General features: G+C 45.0%; 1 protein-coding gene across 1 annotated transcript in view; it reads right to left on the minus strand.

Moving 5' to 3' along the window:
- Positions 1 to 21,863, minus strand: part of COL23A1 (collagen type XXIII alpha 1 chain) — a 349,419-nt gene that overhangs the window by 66,716 nt on the left and 260,840 nt on the right. The window contains exon 3 of the mRNA XM_053566582.1: positions 13,942 to 13,986. Within this exon, the coding sequence (XP_053422557.1) occupies positions 13,942 to 13,986 (45 nt within the window). The remainder of the gene's footprint in view (positions 1 to 13,941; positions 13,987 to 21,863) is intronic.

Below are 21,863 nucleotides of genomic sequence, written 5' to 3' on the forward strand. Positions count from 1 at the left end.
GATCATCTCTTCACCTTGAGTCTATATTTGTCTTTTAATGTAAGATGAGATTCTTGTATCCAGCAGATATCTGGCTTGAGTTTTTGTATCCAGTCAGCCAACCTGTGGCTCTTTAGAGGACAATTTAAACCATTCACATTAATTGAGAATACTGATAAGACTTTTGAGAGTCCGGTGGACATTTTTAATCCGTTTGTGACTGTGGAAGTTGGAATTTGATCAAAATTTTCTGGGTGGGTTTACTTTTGTGGTGGAGGATTATGCTGGTCTTTATGAAGGATAGGTCTGAGAATATTCTGGAGAGCTGGTTTAGTTATGGCAAATTTCTTCAACATGTGAATGTCATTGAAGTATTTAATTTCTCTGTCATAAATGAAACTCAGTTTAGCTGGGTACAGGATCCTGGGTTGAAAGTTATTTTATTTTAGGAGATTAAAAGTCAATGACCATCCTCTTCTAGCTTGAAAGGTTTCGGCAGAGAGATCTGCAGTTATTCTAATATTCTAGCCCTTGTAGGTGATGGTTTTCTTTCGTCTGGCTGCTTTCAGAATTTTCTCCTTCATATTGACTTTAGTGAAATTGATTATGATGTGTCTGGGGGATGTCTTATTTGGGTTGAGTCATGCTGGAGTTCTGAAACTGTCTTCTATCTGAATTTCAGAATCTCTTGGCATGTCTGGAAAGTTCTCCTTCATAATCTCATGGAGAAGAGACTCTGTGCCTTGTGAAGCCACATCATCGCTTTTGGGGATCCCTATAAGATGAATATTGGTTTTCTTCAAATTATCCCAGAGCTCTCTGAGAGAGTGATCTGTTTTTGCCCTCCATTTCTCTTCCTCTTTGAGAGTTTGGGAGCGTTGGAAAGCTTTGTCTTCAATGTCAGAAATCCTTTCTTCTGCTTGCTCCATTCTGTTACTGAGGGATTCTACTGTGTTTCTCAGATCTTTGAGGGCTACAACTTCTTGTCTCAATTGTAAAAATCTTTGGTCATTTGGTCTTTGAATTCATTGAATTCTTGAGATATCTTTTGGGTTACTGCTTGGAATTCTAATTCGATCTTATTTGCTATCCAGATTCTGAATTCAATTTCTGACATCTGAGCTATTTGTTTGTGCATGAGATCTTGTGCTGTGTCTGCCCCATTGATCCTTGGGGGAGTTGATCTACTCTGATTCATATTGCCAGAGTGTTTCTGTTGATTTCGCCTCATGATTGTTTTTCACCGTTGCCTGTGGCCGTCCTCAGAGTTGGGGAGGTGTCTCTCCAAGATTAGACCCCAGTGGGATCACTCTATTGTTGCTGGAGTGACCCTGTGTAGTTCCTCTGGGGCTGCTCTAGCTAGGGAGTTCTGGTTGTGGAAGCAGCTCCGGAGTGTAACACACCCGGATCCAGCAACAGGGCAGTGGGTGGTGCACATGGTTCTGGGAATGCCTGGCACCCAGTGACTTTGGCACCGAGATTCCAAGGCTCAAGCAGTCTCTGGCCAGGAGAAGGGCTCTGCACAGAGGTAGGGAGGGCTCCAGAGGGCATGCGGCTCCCAGAGTCCCTGGCCAGTCAAGTGGAGGCAGGGAGGGTACAGGAGGGAGGACGTGGGGTTGTGCAGCTCCCACAGTTCCTGGTCAGGGAATGCAGAGGCCTGAAGGGCACAGGTCGTGGGTTGGGAGTTGCGGGGCAGCTCTTACCGAAGTCTGGGCAGGCGCCGATTGTGGTAGTGGCACAGCTCTTATGGAGGTCCTGGAGGGCACTGATCGGATTTTTTGAATTTCTGAGGAGTCTGTTGTTATTTCATCTTTGCCATTTCTGACCGATGAAATTAGAGATTTTACTCTTTTTATCTTTGTTTTTTTTTTTTTTTTTTTTGGTTTTTGGCCGGGACCAGCGCCCTACTCCTTGAGCTACAGGTGCCGCCGTCTTTTTATCTTTGTTATGTTAGCCAAAAATTTATCTATTTTATTGACCTTTTAAAAAAAACAAAATTTTTGATTTATTGTTCTGTTGTATAATCCTTTTGTTTTCAGTTTCATTTAATTCTGCTCTACTTTTGGTTATTTCTTTTCTTCTGCTGGGTTTGGGATTGGAAAGCTCTTCCTTTTCCAAGGGTTGTTTGAGATATCCCATTAAGTTGTTAACTTCCTCTCTTTCCCTTCTCTTGAGGAAGGCTTGCAGTGCCATAAACTTCCCTCTTAGGACTGATTGCCTTGGTGGTATCCGAGTGGTTCTGATAATTCTTGTCTTCATTGTCATTTGTTCCAAAAATTTGGTAATTTCCTTCTTAATCTCATCTATGACCCAGCTATTATTCAGCATAAGGTTATTTAATTTCCATGTTTTTGTATGAGAATGAAGATTCCTGTTATTATGGAGTTCAACTTTTATTCCATGATGGTCTGAGAAGATGCAAGGAATAATTTCTATTCTTTTAAATTTGCTGAGGTTATACTTGTGACCTCAGATGTGATCAATTTTGGAGTATGTTCTATGGGCTGATGAGAAGAATGTGTATTCACATTCAGTGAATAACTGAATGTGTTTTCAGTTTTGTTAGGATGAAATGTTCTGTAGATGTCTGTTAAATCCAACTGTTGGATGGTTAAGTTTGAGTCTAAAATTTCTTTGCTTAGCTTCTTATTGGAGGATCTATCAAACACTGCCAAAGGAGTGTTAAAATCTCCGACTATTATGGTGCTGGAGGAAATCAAGTTGGTCATGTCTGTCAGAGTCTCTGTTATAAATTGAGGCGCATTCTGGTTGGGTGCATTAATGTTAATATTTGAAATCTCATCATGTTGAGTGTTCTCTTTAACAAATATGAAGTGACCATCCTTATCTTTCCTTACTTTTGTTGGTTTAAAGCCTATTGTATCTGTGAATAAAATTGCAACACCTGCTTTTTTCTGATTTCCATTTGCCTGATATATAGATGATCATCCCTTCACCCTGAGTCTATATTTGTCCTTTAAGGTAAGATGAGATTTTTGTATGAAGCAGATATCTGGCCTGAGTTTCTGTATCCAGTCAGCCAACCTTTGTCTCTTTAGAGGACAATTTAAGCCATTCACCTTAATTGAGAATATTTATAAGCCTGGTAGAATTTTGGTATCGAGTTTCTCAAAAGTCCAGTGAACATTTTTAATCCTTTCGCCACTGTGGAAGTTGGAATTTGATCAAAAGTTTCTGAGTTACTTTACTTAGGTGGTAAAGAATTGCGCTGGTCATTATGGAGGATAGATCTGAGAATATCCTGGAGAGCTGGTTTAGTTATGGCAAATTTCTTCAACATATGAATGCCATTAAAGTATTTAATTTCTCCATCATAAATGAAACTCAGTTTATCTGGATACAGGATCCTGGGTTGAAAATTGTTTTGTTTTAGGAGATGAAAAGTCAATGACCACCCTCTTCTAGCTTGAAAGGTTTCAGCAGAGAGATCTGCAGTCATTCTAATATTCTTCCCTTTGTAGGTTATGGTTTTCTTACATCTGTCTGCTTTCAGAATTTTCTCCTTCATATTAACTTTGCTGAAGTTAATTATAAAGTGTCTGGGAGTTGCCTTTGCTTTCTTCCTTCTGACAGTTCAAATCCTCTGCTGAATCTCTCTTAGGGATTTTTAATTTCTGTTAAGTCCAATTCCCCAATTTTTTCTTTTGTAATTTGTGACTTGCCTTTGGTGTCATAGTTAATAATCCATTGCCCAACTCAAGGCCATGAAGATCTACTCCTATGTTTTATTGTAAGGATTTTATAGTTTTGCCTCTTGCATTTAAGTTTATGATATATTTTGAGTTAATTTTTTTTTGTGTGGTGTGAGAAAGAAGTCCAGCTTCATTCTTTTGCATTTAGCTGTCCTAGCACCACTGAATTATTTCAGCATGCTTATAAAAAATAAATTCATTATGGTTGGGTGTGGTCACTCATGCCTATATTCCCAGCATTTTGGGAGACTAGGGCAGGAAGACTGCTTGAGACCAGGAATTTGAGACCAGCCTGGACAACATAGCAAGACACTGTTTCTAAGAAAAAAAAAAAAAAGGAAAAAAATTAGCCAGGCATGATGGCATCTGTAGTACTATATACTTGGGAGGCTGAAGCATAAGGATCAGCTTGAGCTCCGGAGTTTGATGCTACAGTCAACTATGAGTGCATCACTGCACTCCAGCCTGGGTAACATAGTGAGATGCTGTCTGTAAAAATAAACAAATAAATAAATAAATAAAATAAATTGAAAGTAAACATAAAGATGTATTTGTGGGATCTCAGTACTGTTCCATTAACCAAATGTCTGTCCTTATGCCAGTACCACACTACCTTTATTACTGTAACTTTATATTAAGTTTTAACATTAGAAAGTGTGAGTCCTTTGCTTTTCTTTTTCAAGTGGTTTTTCTATGATGGATTACTTGCATTTCCACATGCATTTTAGGATCAGATTGTCAATTTCTGGAAAAAAAAAAAAAAACCAGCTCGGATTTTGGTATGGATTGCACTGTATGTGTAGATCAATTTGTGGAGTACTGTCATCTTGTATTATATTAAGCCTTGCAATCCAGGAACATGAGATGTTTCCCCAGTATTTAGGTATTCTTTAATTTCTTTTTTTTTTTTTTTTGTGGTTTTTGGCCGGGGCTGGGTTTGAACCCGCCACCTCTGGCATATGGGACCGGCGCCCTACTCCTTGAGCCACAGGCGCCACCCAGGTATTCTTTAATTTCATTCAATAATGTTTTATAGATTTCAGTATATAAAGTTTTACACTTCTTTAGTTAAATTAATTTCTAAATATTTTATTCTTTATGTCTTTGTTCTTCATTTCATTTTAAATTCTTCACTGCTAAAATATAGAAATACAATTGATTTTTGTATATTGATCTTGTACCATGCAACCTTGCTAATGTATATACTTTTTTGTGTGTATTTTTTTGAATTTTCCATATACAAGATTATGCCATTTGCAGATATAGTTTTACTTCTTTTCCCATTGTAATGCCTTTTATGTCACTTTTTTACCTAACTGCCCTGGCTAGAAACTTTTTTTTTTTTGTAGAGACAGAGTCTCATTTTATGGCCCTCAGTAGAGTGCCGTGGCCTCACACAGCTCACAGCAACCTCCAACTCCTGGGCTTAAGCAATTCTCTTGCCTCAGCCTCCCAAGTAGCTGGGACTACAGGCTGGCTAGAAACTTTAATACAATATTGAATAGAAGTAGCAAGAGTGAGCATCCTTGGTTCCTGATCTCAGGGGGAAATCATTCAGTCTTTCACCATTAAATATGATATTAGCTGTTGGTTTTTCATAGGTGCCCTTTATCAAGTTAAGAAAGTTTCATTTTGTGTGGTGCCTGTGGCTCAGTGAGCAGGGTGCCGGGCCTGGCCAAAAAAATAGCTGGGCGTTGTGGCAGGCACCAGTAGTCCCAGTTACCCAGGAGGCTGAGGCAAGAGAATTGCCTAAGCCCAAGAACTGGAGGTTTCTGTGAGCTGTGATGCCACAGTACTCTACCGAGGGTGACAAAGTGAAACTGTCTCTAAAAAAACAAAAAAACAAAAAAAAGAAAGTTTTCTTTGATCTTAATTTGTTCAGTAATGTTTTTTAAATCATGAAAAGCTGTGGATTTGGTCAAATGCTTTATTGAGCTGCTCATGTGGTTTAATCTTTTCATCTAATAATATGCTGTATTATAGGCTCAGCGCCCATAACACAGTGGTTAGGGCGCCAGCCACATACACCAAGGCTAGAGGGTTTGGGTTCAAACACAGCCTGGGCCTGCTAAACAATGACAACTGCAACAACAACAAAAAAATAATTGGGCATTGTGGTGGGTGCCTGTAGTCCCAGCTACTTGGGAGGCTGAGGCAAGAGAATCACTTAAGCACAAGAGTGTGAGCTTGCTGTGAGCTGTGACAACATGCCACTCTACCAAGGGTGACACAGTGAGACTTTGTCTCAAAAAATATGACGTATTATATTGATTTTGCATGTTAAACCAACCTTGCATTTCTATGACAAATCTCTCTTGGTGTACAATCTTTTGATATATTGCTAGATTCATTTGCTTGTGTTGTTGAAGATTTTTCTGTTTATATTCATAAGAGATATTGGTCTGTAATTTAGTTCCTTGCAATGTCTTTGTCTAGTTTTGGTATCTGAATAAATCTGGCCTTAAGATGAGTAGGAAAGTGCCCCTTCCACTTCTATCTTTTGTTAAGAGTTTGTGAAGTATTGTTATGAATTCTTCATTGAGTGTTAGAAGCCATCTGATTCTGGGTTTTTCTTTGTAAGAAGTTTTTTGGTCATTGATTCAATCTCTCTACTTGTTATAGGTCTACTCAATTTTTCTATTTCTTCTTGAGTTAGTTTTATTTTAATATATTTAATTTAAAAAATTTTTAGCAGTTTATGTGTTTCTGGAAATTTGCCCATTTCACCTAGGTTATCTAATTTGTTGGCATACAGTTGTTCATAATATTCCTTTGTAATTCTCTTCCTTTGTTTGTAAGGTTGCTAATGATATCACTTCTTATTCCAGATTTTAGTAACTGGGAACTTCACTCTTTTTTCCTTGGTCAGTTTACTTAAATGTTTGTCAGTTTTGTTGATCTTTTCAAAGAATCGACATTTGGTTGGTTTCACTGATTTTCTCTACTTTCCCTCCTAATTTCATATTTATTTATTTATTAAGACAGAGTCTCAAGCTGTTGCCCTGGGTAGAGTGCTGTGGTGTCACAGCTCACCGCAATCTCAAACTCTTGGGCTTAAGCAATTCTCTTAAGCCTTAGCCTCCCAAGTAGTTGGGACTATAGGTGCCCGCCACAACACCTGGCAATTTTTGTTGTTGTTGTTGCAGTTGTCATTGTTGTTTCAGTTGGCCTGGGCCGTGTTCAAACCTGCTGGCCTTGGTGTTTGTGGCCGGCACTGTAACCACAGTACTATGGGTGCCAAGCCCATACACAGTATTTTAACCTGAGTCTGACTGGTTCCAAAACCTGTGTTCTCAGGTTGCCATTATTAGGTAAAGTTCTCCCTAATTTCTATTCATTTCTTTCTACTCTAATTTTGTGATTTTCTTCCTTTTGCTTGCTTGGTTTCAGTTTGTTTTTATTTTTCTAGTTTCTTTTTCTTTCTTTCTTTCTTTTTTTTTTTTTTTGGAGATAGAGTCTTGGTGAAGTGCTGTGACACCATAGGTCACAGCAACCTCAAAGTCTTGGGCTCAAGGGATCCTCTTTCCTCAGCCTCCCGAGTAGCTGGGACTATAGGTGCCTGCCACAACACCTGGATATTTTTATAGATGGGGGTCTCACTCTGGTTCAGGTTAGTCTTGAACTCCTGAGCTCAGGAAATCCACCTGCCATGGCCTCTAAGACTGTTAGAATTGCAGGTGTGAATCACTGCACCCAGCCCTTGTCTTACCATTTTACATTATAATTTCTCTCTGTCTCTATTTTCTTCTATCTCTTTCACAGGTCTTTCTCTGTCATTCAGGCTAGAGTGCAATGGCATCATCATAGCTCACTGCAACTTCAAACTCAGCAATCCTCCTGCCTCAGCCTCCCAAGTATCTGGGACTTCAGTCACATGCAACTTTGCCTGGCTTAATTTTCTATTTCTTGTAGAAATCAGGTATTGCTATATTTCTCAGGCTGGTCTTGGACTCCTGGCCTTAAGCAATCCTCCCACCTCAGCTTTTCAAAGTGTTATAATTACAGAAGTGAGCCACAGCACCCAGCCAAGTATGACAAACTTAAAGAGGTACACACCTAAGCACATCATAGTCACATTGCCAAAAATATTCTTGGAAGCAGCAAGAGAAAAATGACCTATCACAGAAAAGGATCCTCAATAAGATTAACAGTTGATTTGTCATCAGAAAAGATGAAAGCCACCAGGCAATGGGATAACATGTTCAAAGTAATGAAAAGAAAAAAAAAAACTATCAACAAAGAAATCTATAACCAGTAAAACTATCTTTGAAAAATGAAGGAGAAATTAAAATAAAATAAGCAAGATGAATAAACAAAAATGAAGAGAAATTATCACTAGCAGACCTACCCTAAGAAATAGTAAAAAAAGTCCTTCTGTCTAAAATGAAAAAGCACTAGACAATAATTTAAATCACACAAAGAAATAGAGTACCTGTGAAGATAACTACTTAGGTAAATATGAAAGATACTATAAATGTACTTTTATTTTATTCTCTATTCTGATTTAAAAGACAACTGCATAAAACAGTAATGATAAAACTGTGTCAATGGGCTTATAATGTTTAAAGTAGTAATTTCATGACAATGATAGTACAAAGGAATGAGCAATATTGAAGTAAATTATTTGAATACAATTGGAAGTGAGTTGCTATTAGTGAGTTGCTATTATTCTGGCTTGAGGCCAGAAATTTGAGAACAGCCTGGGCAACAAAGTAAGACATCTATTAAAAAAAAAAAAAGCTTATCATACTTGGAGTTTATGGAGCTTCTTAGATATACAGATTTTTTTCCTTTAAATTAAGAAAGTTTAGCCATCTTTCCCCCCACCCCACCACTCCACCTTCTGCCAGTTTAGCCATCTTTTCAAATATTCCTCTGGTTATTTCTCTCTCTTCTCTCATTCTGGGACAATTATGTGTATGTTGGAACACTTGACAATTTCTTACAGGCCTCTGAGGCTCTGGTCATTTTTCTTTATTCCTGTGGTTCTCAACCTGTGGCTCGCAACCCACAGGAACTGTATTAAAGGTCCTCGGCATTAGGAAGGTTGAGAACCACTGCTTTATCCTTTCTGTTTCTTAGGCTGGATAATATCAATTGACCTATCTGCAGGTTTGTTGAGTATTTCTTCTTCTAGCCCAAATTTACTGTTGGGCCACTCTCATGAACTTTTCACTCCAGTGAATATTTCAGTTATGTACTTTATAGCTCCAAAATTTCTATTTTTTTAAAATGATTTCTATCTTTTTATTGATATCCTTTATTCAGTGAGACATAATTCTCATGGGTTCCTTCATTTCTTTAGACATGGTTTCCTTTAGTTCTATGAGCATATTTTTTAGTAGCCAATACAACATCTTTGTTTAGTAAATATATCTGGGCTTCCTCAGAGACAATTTCTATTGACTTCTTCTTTTTCCTTTTTTATTGCCATACTTTCTTCTGTCTGTGCATGACTTGTGATTTTTTGTTAAAAGCTGGACATTTAACATAATATAATGTGCCTCCTCTGGAAATGATATTTCTTTTTTCCTTTCTAAGATTTGTTGTTGCTTTTCCTTTGTTTAGGGGCCTTCCTGGATTAATTATTTAAAGGGTGTATTTTTTTTGTCATGTGCAGCTATTGGATTCTGAATAATGCTTGTTTAGTTTAGTGGTCAGGTTAGACAGAGATTTCCTTTAATACCTTGATCCAGTAAGTCTCCCACTTTGTGCTGGTGGCTCTTTGTGTGTGTTGGAACACAGCTTCAATGCTCCATGAGGTTATAACTCTGCCTTCACCTGCATTTCCTGTTTGAGCAGAGTCTCAAGGTTGGCCAAAGGTAAGAGAGTGGGGCTTTCTCAGATTTCTGAACATTTACATAGTCCTGCTTATGCACATGCCCTCTAGATCCCCAAGAGTATGCTGTAGCTTTTCAAAGCCCCTCCGGACATTTTGTGCCCTAGGTTTTCAATGTAAGTTTTTGAGTCTTCTGTTGGTATCATTACTTCAGGCAGATGAGATGTTATTTTCGCTAAGCACTCTGTGGATAGGGCTCTGCATCAATCCCAACAAAGATAAGCTTTGTATACAGTGCCTTTTTTTTTTTTTTTTTTAAGAGACAGAGTCTCACTTTGTTGCCCTTGGTAGAGTGCCGTGGCGTTACAGCTCACAGTAACCTCCAGCTCTTGGGCTTAGGTGATTCTCTTGCCTCAGCCTCCTGAGTAGGTGGGATCACAGGTACCTGCCACAATGCCCAGCTGTTTTTTGTTGCAGTTTGGCTGGGGCCAGGTTTGAACCCGCCACCCTCAGTATATGGGGCTGGTGCCCTACTCATTGAGCCACAGGTGCTGCCCAGTGTGTCTTTTCCAAGGAGCAGACAGATCATTCTTTTGAATGAATTTTTGAGAAGCTTCAAACCTGTCCTACCTCCTTCAGTGGCTGCTAGTTTTAACAAGTACTGTAGTTGTGACACTGCTGGTATTTTTTTTTCTTTCTTTTTTTTTTTTGAGACAGAACCTCAAGCTGTCACCCTGGGTAGAGTGCGGTGGCATCACAGCTCACAGCAACCTCCAACTCCTGGCCTCATGCGATTCTCCTGCCTCCGCCTCCCAAGTAGCTGGGACTACAGGTGCCCACTGCAATGCCAGGCTATTTTTTGATTGCAGCCATCATTGTTGTTTGGCGGGCTTGGGCTGGATTTGAACTTGCCAGCTCAGGTGTATGCGGCTGGTGCCTTAGCCGCTTGTGTCACAGGTGCCAAACTGGTTTTTAAGGCCACCATGGAGCTATGGGGGAGGAGCAAATTAAAACACTATAAACTTCACTATTTTTAGCAAGATTCAGATATTTTCCCCAAATAAACATTTCTTAGGTTGTTGTGGAAATTTTGCTAATTCCTGGAGTTTGGAAAGGTCAATTTTCCCACTGTCCTTGCTGCTTTTATGAAGGAGCAGATTTTTGGAGGTCCTTGCTCCACCTTTTCAGAAGTGCTTCTTACATTGCATTTTTCACAAAGTTTCTTAGGGCCAGTGCAGATAAAAAAAAAACTCTAGCACTAAAGCCATTGATGTAGGGCTGGCGGTTGCAGGAGATCTGCTGAGCGCCTCTGTCTCCGCAGGTGTCGTACAGACCTCAGCCAAGCGCCCCGTCCTTGCTTCATCCTTGCCGTCTCCCGCCTCCCACCTCTTTGTTCTTCATTTGCCCTCCAGGCCCTCTTTCTCTAGCCTTCCTTTCCTTCTTCCTGTCAATAGGCTCTTACAGACCATCTCCTGAGTACCTGGGGGTCCTTTCCAGTCCCTGCCCTGAGAAGTTCATGCTTTGGTGGAGAGGCAGGATGCCTTTGTAGACCAGCTCACCACAACCAGGTGTGGGAAGTGCCGAGACCGAGGGCGGCATCTAGGTCAGAGGAGAATGATGGACACTTTGGGGGAAAGGAGGATCTGGGAGGAGAAAAGATCCTTCCCAAGGCTCCTAGAAAGTGGACTCAGAGTGCAGGGGCAATTCTGGGCTTCTCCAGTTAAGGAAACAGCTCACACCTGTAATCCTAGAACTCTGGGAGATCACGGTGGGTGGATTGCTTATGCTAGTGAGTTTGAGAGCAGCCTGAGCAAAAAGCGAGACCCCCATCTCCACTAAAAGTAGAAAAACTGAGGCAAGAGGATTGCTTAAGCCCAAGAGTTGGAGGTTGCTGTGAGCTATGACACCATGGCAGTCAACCCAGAATGACAGCCTGAGACTCTGACTCAAAAAAAAAAAAAAAAAAAAAAGTGGTGGTCTTGGTCAAAGTCCAGGGGGTGGCAAATATATTCCATATCAGAGACATACACAAGCTGCATGACCACAGGTATCTGTGTCACAAGTAAAGGCTTCTATTCGGAGCTGGAGAGGCCTCTGCCCTCCAGGGAGGCAGGATCCCCCCATCTGTAGGTCTGCAGCTATGGCAGGAAGGCCTCCTAGGCAAAGAGCATTTTTTCCCAGGGACACAGGAAGAGGCCTGTTTTGTACAAGGGAAGGTGTCAAAGCCAGGATGTACATATGTGTGAAACTATCTAGAAATAAACACTAGGTATCATCAAGGCCAATCAGAGAGGGATATCCACTCTGTGCAGCTCACCCTGTTTTCTGATAGGCAGAGAATTAGGACACCGCAAAGGAAAAGGAAGGAGGTGCTGCCTTAGACAAGATACCTCTCCCCTTGGAGTTTTAGTTTCCTCATCTGCAAAATGGGGATAATAACATATTCTTATCTTGCAATGTTCTGAAGATCCCATGAGATAAAGGATGTGAAAAGACTCAGCATAGTGTCAGGACCAAGGAAGTCCTTTTCTTTCTTTGACTTTTAGATTGTGGTCAACTGGAGTTATAATTCTAACAGATTTTTGAATACACTGAATAATATTACTCTTTGTCATAAAAAAAGTGACTATATATTCCTCATTTCTTTCCAAAAAACATGTTAGGAGCTTACAACAAAAGTCAATAACCCCTTTCATGAGGATGGAAGACAAGAACTAAGTAATGAAGTGAGCATTTGATGGGGTGGGGTGTAACGGTGACTACACACAAAATCCAGACTAAAGGAAACTCTAGCAGTAGAACACAAAACAGCCTTCAGCTTCTGGAGGTCAAGGCAAAAAGAGAGACTTGGAGAGTGTTTCCTGTCAGTGGGGGTCTAAGGCGTTTTTATGGAGGCCTCTGTGTGAGGAACATGGCGCTATAGACACACAGCCCTGCCCGGCTCCAGGGAGGACTCCAAGGCTTGGGGAGAACCTGCCCCTGCATCCCTTGGGTCCAATCAGCTCTTGGGGGTGGGTCCCTCTGGCCTCACTATTGCACCCTCCCTGTGAAGCTGCCTAGGGACTAGACATTCATTCATTCACTGTGCCATGCATTTATATGCCTAGGGCCTGTTCTGTGGTGGGTGTGGGGTAGCACCCCTCAGCCAGAGGGTTAGAGAAGGCTTTCTAGTGGAGATACTTGAGCTGGACTTGAAGGACTGAGAGTAATGAACTTGGTCAAAGTCCAGGAGGGGCTCCTCTGAACAGGGGAGGATACAGTGTGGAGGCTCAGAAGGTAGAAGGCCCTGGACACTCACAGTGAGGCTGGAGAAAGGAGACGTGGAGTGGTGGTGAGGAGGACTGAAAGAGGCCATAGCAGTGAGGACACAGTGCCTGTATCTGAGGCATCCTAGGAGGAGGCTGATGAGGACTTGGGGTGGGAGGGTAGGAATTGAGGATGATGCTGGGTGTCTGCACAGGGAAGCAGATGACTGTATGCTTTTTCCTGCAATGTGGAAGCTGGAGGAGAGCCGGCTGGGGAGATGCTGGCTTCAGCGGGACAAGGTGCAACTGCCCAGAGGAGAGGGGCTGGTTGGAGATGGGGAGGGGGTGTTGCCAGTGTCACAAGGGAGCTGAGGCCACAGGAGTAGAAGGTTGTGGAGAGAGGGAAGAGAAGAGGGCCAAGGAGATGAATTCAATAGGCAAGTGGGGTCCTAGGAAAAAGGCTTAGAAGCAGGGGTCAGAGGGTGAGACAGGAAATGAAGTCCCGAGTCAAACCACAAGTGCCCGGGGCAGGGACAGTGGCCCTCAGTAAGGGACAAAAGATATAAAGACACAGGAAGCTGTCTGCCAGTGTGGCCATCGGAGGTCCGCGGTGACTGTGGCCAAGGCAATGTCAGAGGGGCTGTGGACAACCGGAAGTCAAGGCGGAAGGGGAAGTGCCTCTCGGGAAGAGTCACTGCGGGGGGCGGGGCAGGGGCAGATCCCTGGGTGAAGCCAGAGGGAAGGGCGGTGAGCACATGTGCGCCTGGAGATTGTGTGGAAAGAAGGTGGAGTCTCTTCCTGGTGGGTCTGCCAGGAAAGGACAGGCCAAGTCTGGGGGTGGAGAGTGGAGACAAACAGGAGAACTGTCATGTCACATTGAAGGACCCACGGTAGAGAACTGACTGTGGAGTCATCACCTGCTGCCTCAGAGAGGAGACCATCGCAGAGTAGAAGACCAGGGACTGACGCATCCCAAGGATGGCAGTGAGATTCAGGGGTGGCCAAGGCAGGAGGGACAGTTCTGGAATTGTAGTCAAGAAGCCAAGAAGCCAAGAAAAGGCAGTGCTGGGCAATACTGTGGCCTCTGGAAACATCAGGTGGACTCGGGAGGGAGGGGAAGCCTGGCCAGATTGAGGGCTGTGACTGAGGGTGAGGAGCATGTGGTCAGGACGGGTCCTGAGCAAGTTCCAAGGCTGGACCAGGAACTGGGAAAACTGGGACTCACCAGGGTCGCCTCTTCTCCCAGGCTTGCCACGCCGTCCAGGGACCCCTAAAAAAGAAGGATGGATTTGTTGAGAAGGGAAGCCAGTGGGCTTGGGCACAGCCTGCATGGGGCTTACCCAGCCCACACTCTCCCAGTACCCACAATAGGCTTTCTGGGAGCAGGCTGCCTGAGGCTGGTCTGCTGGCTGAGGAGGGGAGACAGGTGGGAGAAAACCTTTCCTTCTGTGCCACCTTAGCCCTGTCCCTCCATACTCTCCTGGCGCATTCCTCACCCCTCACACACTCACTCATCACCTGTTCACGTATTCACCCTCAGGCCCTCCCCCCAGTCAAAAAACTTCACTGTGGGAGACTCTTGAGGCAGAAGGGTTTGCAGAGAAAAGTGAAGGTGACAGTTACCTTTTGAAAGCCTGACAAGTGCTTTTTCATATTCACTAAACTGAAACAACAAAGCCAATGCAAAGTCATGGCATCTCAAATGCTACAGTTGCTTCATGACGGGCGCAGTGTGACCCATCTGCCAGTCTGGAGACTTCAGCACTCCTTCCCCACTGCTTGGAGCTGCTCAGAGGCCTGCAGGTCACTGCATGCCACCGTGAGTTCTTTTCCATGTCCCTCCTCCACCCACACATTTGAGCCTTTCTGAATTTATGATGCAGACTATCCTGCCTCCTGCATGTCGGTCCCCGAGATCTGAGTGACTGAGACACTGAAGAGGAAGAGGGCTCTGGGTCAGAGGTCCAAGCCTTTGCTTGCACCATGAAAGTGGAGGTCTGAGGCCCAGAGGCAACAGAGGAACAGCCTGTGTCCATACTACAAAGCACTGCCATTTCCTGTAAAATTCAACCTAAAAACCCCTCAAGGATTCCCAGAGCAACCACGGAGGAGGCGCAGGAGACCGACCCGAGGCAGGTCTGGGCAGGACGGTCATGGAGAACTTAGCATGTTTGTGTTTCCCTGTTTCCTCCTCCACATTTCCAGGGTAGTCATGCCCACTGGTGCACCCTGCCCAGGGATGAGACCAGGCGGAAAAACAGACGCACCCAGGGTCAGAGGTGCTTCCTGACTTTTGTTAAGGGGTGCCCTGGATGGGGAGCGGGCCCCTCATGCTACATCAGACCCTGAAACCTTTTCAGGCCCAGGGTGAGGTGAGAATAAATTTCTTTCTTTTTTTTTTTTTTTGAGACAGAGTCTCACTATGTCGTCCTGGGGAGAGTGCTGTAGCATCACAACTCACAGCAACCTCCAACTCTTGGGCTTAAGCCAGTGGTTCTCAACCTTCCTAATGCCTCCTAATGCCGTGACCCTTTAATACAGTTCCTTATGTTGTGGTGATACCTAACCATAAAATTATTTTCATTGCTACTTCATAACTGTAATTTTGCTACTGTTACGAATCGTAATGGAAATATCTGATATGCAGGATGTAATGTTACAAAGGGGTCTTCGCCCACAGGTTGAGAACCGCTGGCTTACGCAATTCTCTTGCCTCAGTCTCTCAAGTAGCAGGGACTACAAGGCACCTGTCACAACGCCCAGCTATTTTTTATTTGTAGTTGTCATTGTTGTTTGGCAGGCCCAGGCTGGATTCAAACTCGCCAGCTCTGGTGTATATGGCTGGCGCCATAGCCGCTGAGCTACAGGTGCTGAGCCGAGAATAAATTTCTTGCCAGACTCATGGACTGGGGGCTTTAATTTTTTAACAAAAAATAAAAAATTAAAAAAACTAAAAATGTTACTTGCACCCTTGAGTTTTGCCAGTGACACAGCGCTTCATTTTCTATGTCCCAGATACGAACACTGAGTTTGGCGTTTGAGCTGGAATTGCTGAGGGGCTGTGTGGACTTGGCAAGGCCAAGATTCCGGTACCCCCATACCACATGATGGGTCCTCATGCCTGCATTGCACTTACAGCTTATGCAGCACCTCCGGGCCCACCTTCTTAGTCAAAGTCTGTGACAATCACATGTGAAGCCAACTATCTCAATATCTCCACATGGTGCTTCACCAGCATCTCAGGTCCTTCATGGCCAAAATACCTGCTTTCATCTCCTCCCCTGCACCCTGTGTGGGGCTGATGGTGCTTCAGAGCCTCCTGAGCTAGTCACACTGGAGAACTAATCCCTTGGGTCTGCGGGGCTGGTCAGTACCCTTGGGTGGCCTTTTCTCCTCTGTGGGTACATCTGTTCAGGGTGAGCAAGGGTGTTGGTGCAGGAACGTGCTCCTCCCGCTGTAGCAGGGAAGCTCCACAGAAGGCTTGTGGTTGGCTCAGCATGGCTGCTTGTTTGGGGCTTCAGGCTGAGCAGTGGGACAGGGCAGGAAAGGGGCCATGAGTGGGAGAGTTAGTCAGGCTCTGCTGGACCCAAAGCTATACCAGATTTCCTGATGGCCACTGTCAGCTATGACAATAAAATTCTCAGTCTAGGTAACTTGGCCATATGAAGGCATTTGCCTTCGCTGAGGTGGCTGAACTAATGGATTTATCTGGGTGGTTGTCCTGGGTGGCAAGGGTAGGCAGAAGGCCTCACGGGGCAGAGTGCTAGCAGGGATCTTTGGGGGAAGCTCCTGCAGGCCTGGAGCTGGGCAGGGCTGGGGTATTCGGAGGACACAGGGCCTGTGGGACTGCAGGCCTGGTGCGCTGGATGTGACTGTTACTGAAAGGGCCCACGTAAAGACAGGGAATGTGGCTGCTCCTGAACACCCTCCCCCAGGGCCAGTCCAAACCAGGCACAATGATCAGACTTCTGTGACTAGTTCAAAGACAACTGGTCTACCCTTGCTTCTGAGCTTCACTTTCAGTCTTCAGCTCCATGCCCAAACCAAACTCACCTTCCAATTTCCCATATGTCCCTCACTTCCTGGAAGTTTCTCTTGCACCTATGTGCCAGTACCACTAGTACCCAGGTAGCCAAGGCAGATGCTGCCTGGGAGATCCTCCTGCCCTATTATCCCTAGCCTATATCCCGTCTTCCCCAGCATCCTGCAGATGCCCACCACACCCTGTCTCTCCCTCTACCGTCCACCCTTCCTCCAAGCTCCATTCTTCCTCCCTGCAGAGGGCGGCTCTCTGGACAGCACAATCTGCATTTCATGCAGCAGAGTCCCAGTTCCCACTAGGGGATATCTGCTAAGGAAATAAAAGAGGTATGTGTGGCCAAGGAGGCTGGGGTCTCCTCACCATTTCCTGGCATTCTTTGAAAAGACTGTCAAGTCAAACAAGATCCAGGGCTTAGAAGAGAGGTAGGGCCAGGTGGTTTGACGAGCATGGGCTGTTGAGACAGGGAATGTGGTCCACACTTTTCTCACCCTGCTGCAGGAACATGTGCCAGACCTGGGCTCCACACTGACGGCGGGGATCCCACACAGCTACTTTTACAAACAGGGAGGCCAGGCACACAGGAGGTTGAGGTTGTGGGAGCTGCAGGTGGGGAGGGCAGGAAAGATGGCCCTTCACGTGTTTCTGGATCACCAGGTGCCGAGAGCTTGCTGTGGGTAGCAGCTGGGGCTTAGCAACTACTGACTCATCCAGTGAACATGAACTCAGGTCTCCCACTGCTCACCTAACAGGCTCATCTTCTCCCCCGACAGTCCTTTGAATAAGGTGCTAGTGTCTCCTGTACAGAGGAGAACTTGGAGGGTGAACTAGGTGAAAAGACCTGCTTGAGGCCATATTGCTGATGCCTCTGGGAGCCTTTCACAATCCGTGTGTGGTTCTTGAGATTTGGGGCAGGTGTGCCCCAAATGCTGACCCACATGCAGGCAGCCTTGACTCCTGGGAAAGGTGTTACCTTGGGGCTGGGCCCCTTCTCCCAGGCTGGTTCTGTTCCAGGACATTTGGGCCAGGCCTGGAGCAGACTGCCCCAGCCTCCCAGGGAGAGTGAGGCCAGCTTGGCGGCAGTGAAAACCTGGCTCCAAACCATTAAAACCCTGCTCCAGAGTTTTCTCCTTTTCTCTCCTTTCTTCAAGTAGGAATTCTCCTGCCACTGCCATAGACTCAGATGCTCAAGAAGGCACTTGACAGTCTGTGTTCATTGGCTGTTCATGCAGAGATGGGAAAACTGAGGCTGCGAGGGGTAGGGTAGGTCTTGCCCAAGGATGCTGCTGGAAAAACCGTTATATGTCAGCAGAAAACTCTGGTGATGAAGACCAGCATGGGCTAGGAGAAGGCCATTGTCCCCAACTCTGTGTGGGACCCACACAACTCTGGGTTAGGGGTTGGCTACTATAAGAACACTTATATTTCAGAGTGAGCACCACTACAGTGGCTCCTGTAAAGCTTCCTTCCAGAGGCTGTAAACAACAAGGTGGTGCAGGAGTGGTCAAGGAAAAGACCTGATGGGGAAAATGTTTACTCTGAGCAAGTTACTCAACCTCTCTGAACAGCAGATTCCCAACCCATAAAGCTTTGGGGGTGTTGGCAACGATGCCTGTCTTGTAGAGCTGTTAAACCGACGAGCTGGCAGTAGACACAGCAGCTTGGGAGCACAAAAGGGGTGCCTATTTGGGACCCCAAGAAATAACTGGCTGAAGGGGCCCCTGGGCCATTATAATCTGGGGCCTTGATGTAAATTCAGTAACTCTGAGGGCAGGGTTTGAGGTCCAGATGCTGACACAGTCTTCAACTTTGCCCTGATGCTGAGCAGACAAGTGCAAGGTCAGCCCCATGGAAAGTCTGGGGCTTTTTCCTGTCCTAATCTCTGCCCATCTGCAAACCTTGGGATCATAGGCAAACCTTTCTAGGAAAGGGATTTCTTAATGAAAGCCTGAGGTTTCAGGCACAGCATGGACCAGCGAGGGTTCCAGCTTGTTGCCAAATGACTCTGGATACCTGTGACTACCACCTGCACATTAATCACTCCAGCGAGGATTATAGTTTTCTTTTTTTTTTTTTGTGGTTTTTGGCCGGGGCTGGGTATGAACCTGCTACCTCCGGCATATGGGACAGGCGCCCTACTCCTTGAGCCACAGGTGCCGCCCGGATTATAGTTTTCTAAAGCTCTGTTTGAGGCCAGACGAAACAGGACCATTTCTAACTTACAAAAATCTCATCTGTGTTTGTGGTGGAGAACTCATACCATTGACCAACTGCAAAGCTGGAATCCTGACAGGCTTCCCCTGAGTTCTGAGTGGTGAGGAGTTGGCTCTTGAGGTAGCGGTCTCCCGTAACCCCTCCTGGAAACTTCCTCCCCTGAGGACATCCCCTCCAGCAATGCCTGCCCCCATTGCAGCCCACTCACAAATCAGGGCCACCTACCCCAGCTGGTCGTGCAAGCACAGCCTGCCAGGTGCCCCTTCTCTCTGCTGTCTGACTGCTTCCTGTGGGCTCCTGTCTTCTAGCTCAGTCCTCAGCCTGGTCCCAGTCCTCCCTCCTCCCAGCCCCTGACTGGGGGGACTTTGCTGCAATTTATCTAATGGAATCTACCAACAGTTCTGTAAAAGAACAATCTTTCTCTATGTTTTTCTCCCTATATATTGGGGGAAATGAAATTCAGAGAAGTCAAGAAATGCTCCCAGAGGTGGGAGGAACCCAAGTGTCCACTGACAGACGATAGAATAAACAAGATGTGGTGTATATACGCAATGGGAAATGATTCAGCCTTGAAAAGGAAGGAAATTTTGATCCACGCTACAACATAATTAAACCCTCAGGGCGTTATGCTAAGTGAAATAAGCCAGACACAAAAAGGCAAATACTGAATGATCCCACTTGTATGAGGTCCCTAGGGTGGTCAAATCACTGAGACAGAGGTAGAATGGGGGTTGGAGGGGCTGGGGAGTGGGGGAGGGGACTGCAGGAGTGGGAGGAGTCACTGTTTAACAGGGACAGAGTTTCAGTTTTGTGATGTGGAAAGAGCTCTGTGCATGGATGGTGGTGACGGTTGCACAACGTGAACATACTTAATACATTAATTGTACCTTTAAAAATGGTTAAGATGTAAATTTTATGTTATGTATATTTTATCACAATTAAAAAAAAAAATCAAAACACTCCCAGTGTTCTCAGCTACCAAGGGCCAGAGGCAGGCTGTGAGCCTGGATTGGTTTGATGGAAACTGTGGTGATGCTGTCCCTGGGAATTAAAATTGTGACCTCTTGCCCAGCAAATGTCGTTCATTCCAAAGTTGTTTGTCCCCACGGACTGTCTTCCACCGTCTGCCACAACTCTAGGGAGCTAAGCCTGCTGCTGGCTGGACAGTCCTGGAGTGGTCTGGAAGGCCAGCACCACAGGCTGCTGAGGCTTTACAGCATCCCCACAGACTCCATAAGGTTCGTTTGGCACCAGGATTGTTGTGCAGGCTGGTGACAGACCCTGACTGCCCCAGGGACCAGACTGGGGAGTTCTCTTTTTGTTGTCAGGTGAACAAATGAACAGAGCTCATGTCAGGAGGGGCTGGGCCCAATCTCACAATCACAAAGGGCCTCAGACATGGACATTGAGCTTCTGGCCAAAGGAGCTGACAGTATCAGATAGCCAGTGGCCCCTGACTGTATTTAACACAAGCAAAGACTTAATTGGGACCACTCACTGAGTGGGCTTTATGCTTGACATGAATCTTGATTCTGTGCTATTAACTCACATATCTCTCATGTTAAACCTATAAGGAAAGCTACTATTATTTTTTAAAATAATTTTTTATTAAATCATAACTTTGCACATTGATGCATTTATGGGATTCGGGATACTGCTTCGATATACAATGTGAAATGCTTACATTGAACTAAGTAACACATCCATACCAATTATACTCATTTCTAAAAAGTTTTGAAATGGAAAGCTACTATAATCTCCACTGTGTAGATGAAGAAGTTGAGGCACAGACAGATTAACTGGCCTCAGCAGCCACAGCTAGCAGTTGTGGCGGAGCCATGCAGCCTAGGTAGCCAGCCAGGCTTCTAAACCTGGGCCGGCTCCTCCCTCTAGAGAAGATGCTTGTTAATGGTGAGTGGTTAAAACAGTGCATGATTTTATATCCAGTACTTGATATTTGTTATTTATTTTTTGTAACATGCTGAGAGCCAAACAAAATACAAGCTGCCCAGGGACAGCTCTCAGAGGTAGGTGAATTAATAGCTAATTAATTTGAGAGGCCCAAATGACTCCAGCCTCTCCTTAGGCCATCTGGAGCAGGCAACCTCCTGTTTCCTGGTTCTTGAGTCAGGAGCAGCTTTAATACAGCATTTAAAGTGGGATTAAGGAGTCCAGACCCACTACTCACACTGTACCACACCAGCTTTGTCACAGTCCAACCACATCATGTTCTCTGGAAACTCGAGAGCCAACTCCCAAGGGGCCCTGGTGGGGGACTCATGTGAGGAGGTGCTCAGCCAGTGGGGAGTGGGGGAGACCCACTGTCATGTGCTGACCCCCTGCCATGTGCCGGGGGTTTTTGCTCTCTCTTTAATCCTCCCAGTAACTCTGAGATATAGATGACTGGCCCCATTTACAGATAGGAAAACTGAGGTCCAAAGGTTACTCTGAGTCTCAGAGCTAGTCAGGAGCCAGGGCTTTCACCTGCACCACAGTGCTGTGGTGTAGGCAGCAGAGATAAAAATGAATGTCCCATCTGAGGATACAGCAAGAAGGAGCTGGAAAGAACCAGAACGTGGGCGAAGGGGATGAGGGCCAGGGTGGTTCCAGATCAGAGTGGCTGGGTTCCTGCTGGTCCTGCCTGGCAGGGTGTGTGGAGCGCCCAGGGAGGCAGAGCATTCATACTTCTCAGAAGTCTCCTTTTCGAAAGCCCCCAGCCTTCCTGTGTCTCTCTCACAGCAGAGACTTAAAGGGAGAGGAAATTCCTAAGGTGTCCTTTTTGTTTTGTTGTTTTTTCTTCTTGAGATAGAGTCTCACTCTGCTGCCCCAGGTAGAGTGCCGTGGCATCAGCCTACCTCACAGAAACCTCCAGCTCCTGGGCTCAAGCAATCCTC

Source organism: Nycticebus coucang, chromosome 17, assembly GCF_027406575.1.
Source record: "Nycticebus coucang isolate mNycCou1 chromosome 17, mNycCou1.pri, whole genome shotgun sequence".
NCBI classification, from domain to species: Eukaryota; Metazoa; Chordata; class Mammalia; order Primates; family Lorisidae; genus Nycticebus; species Nycticebus coucang.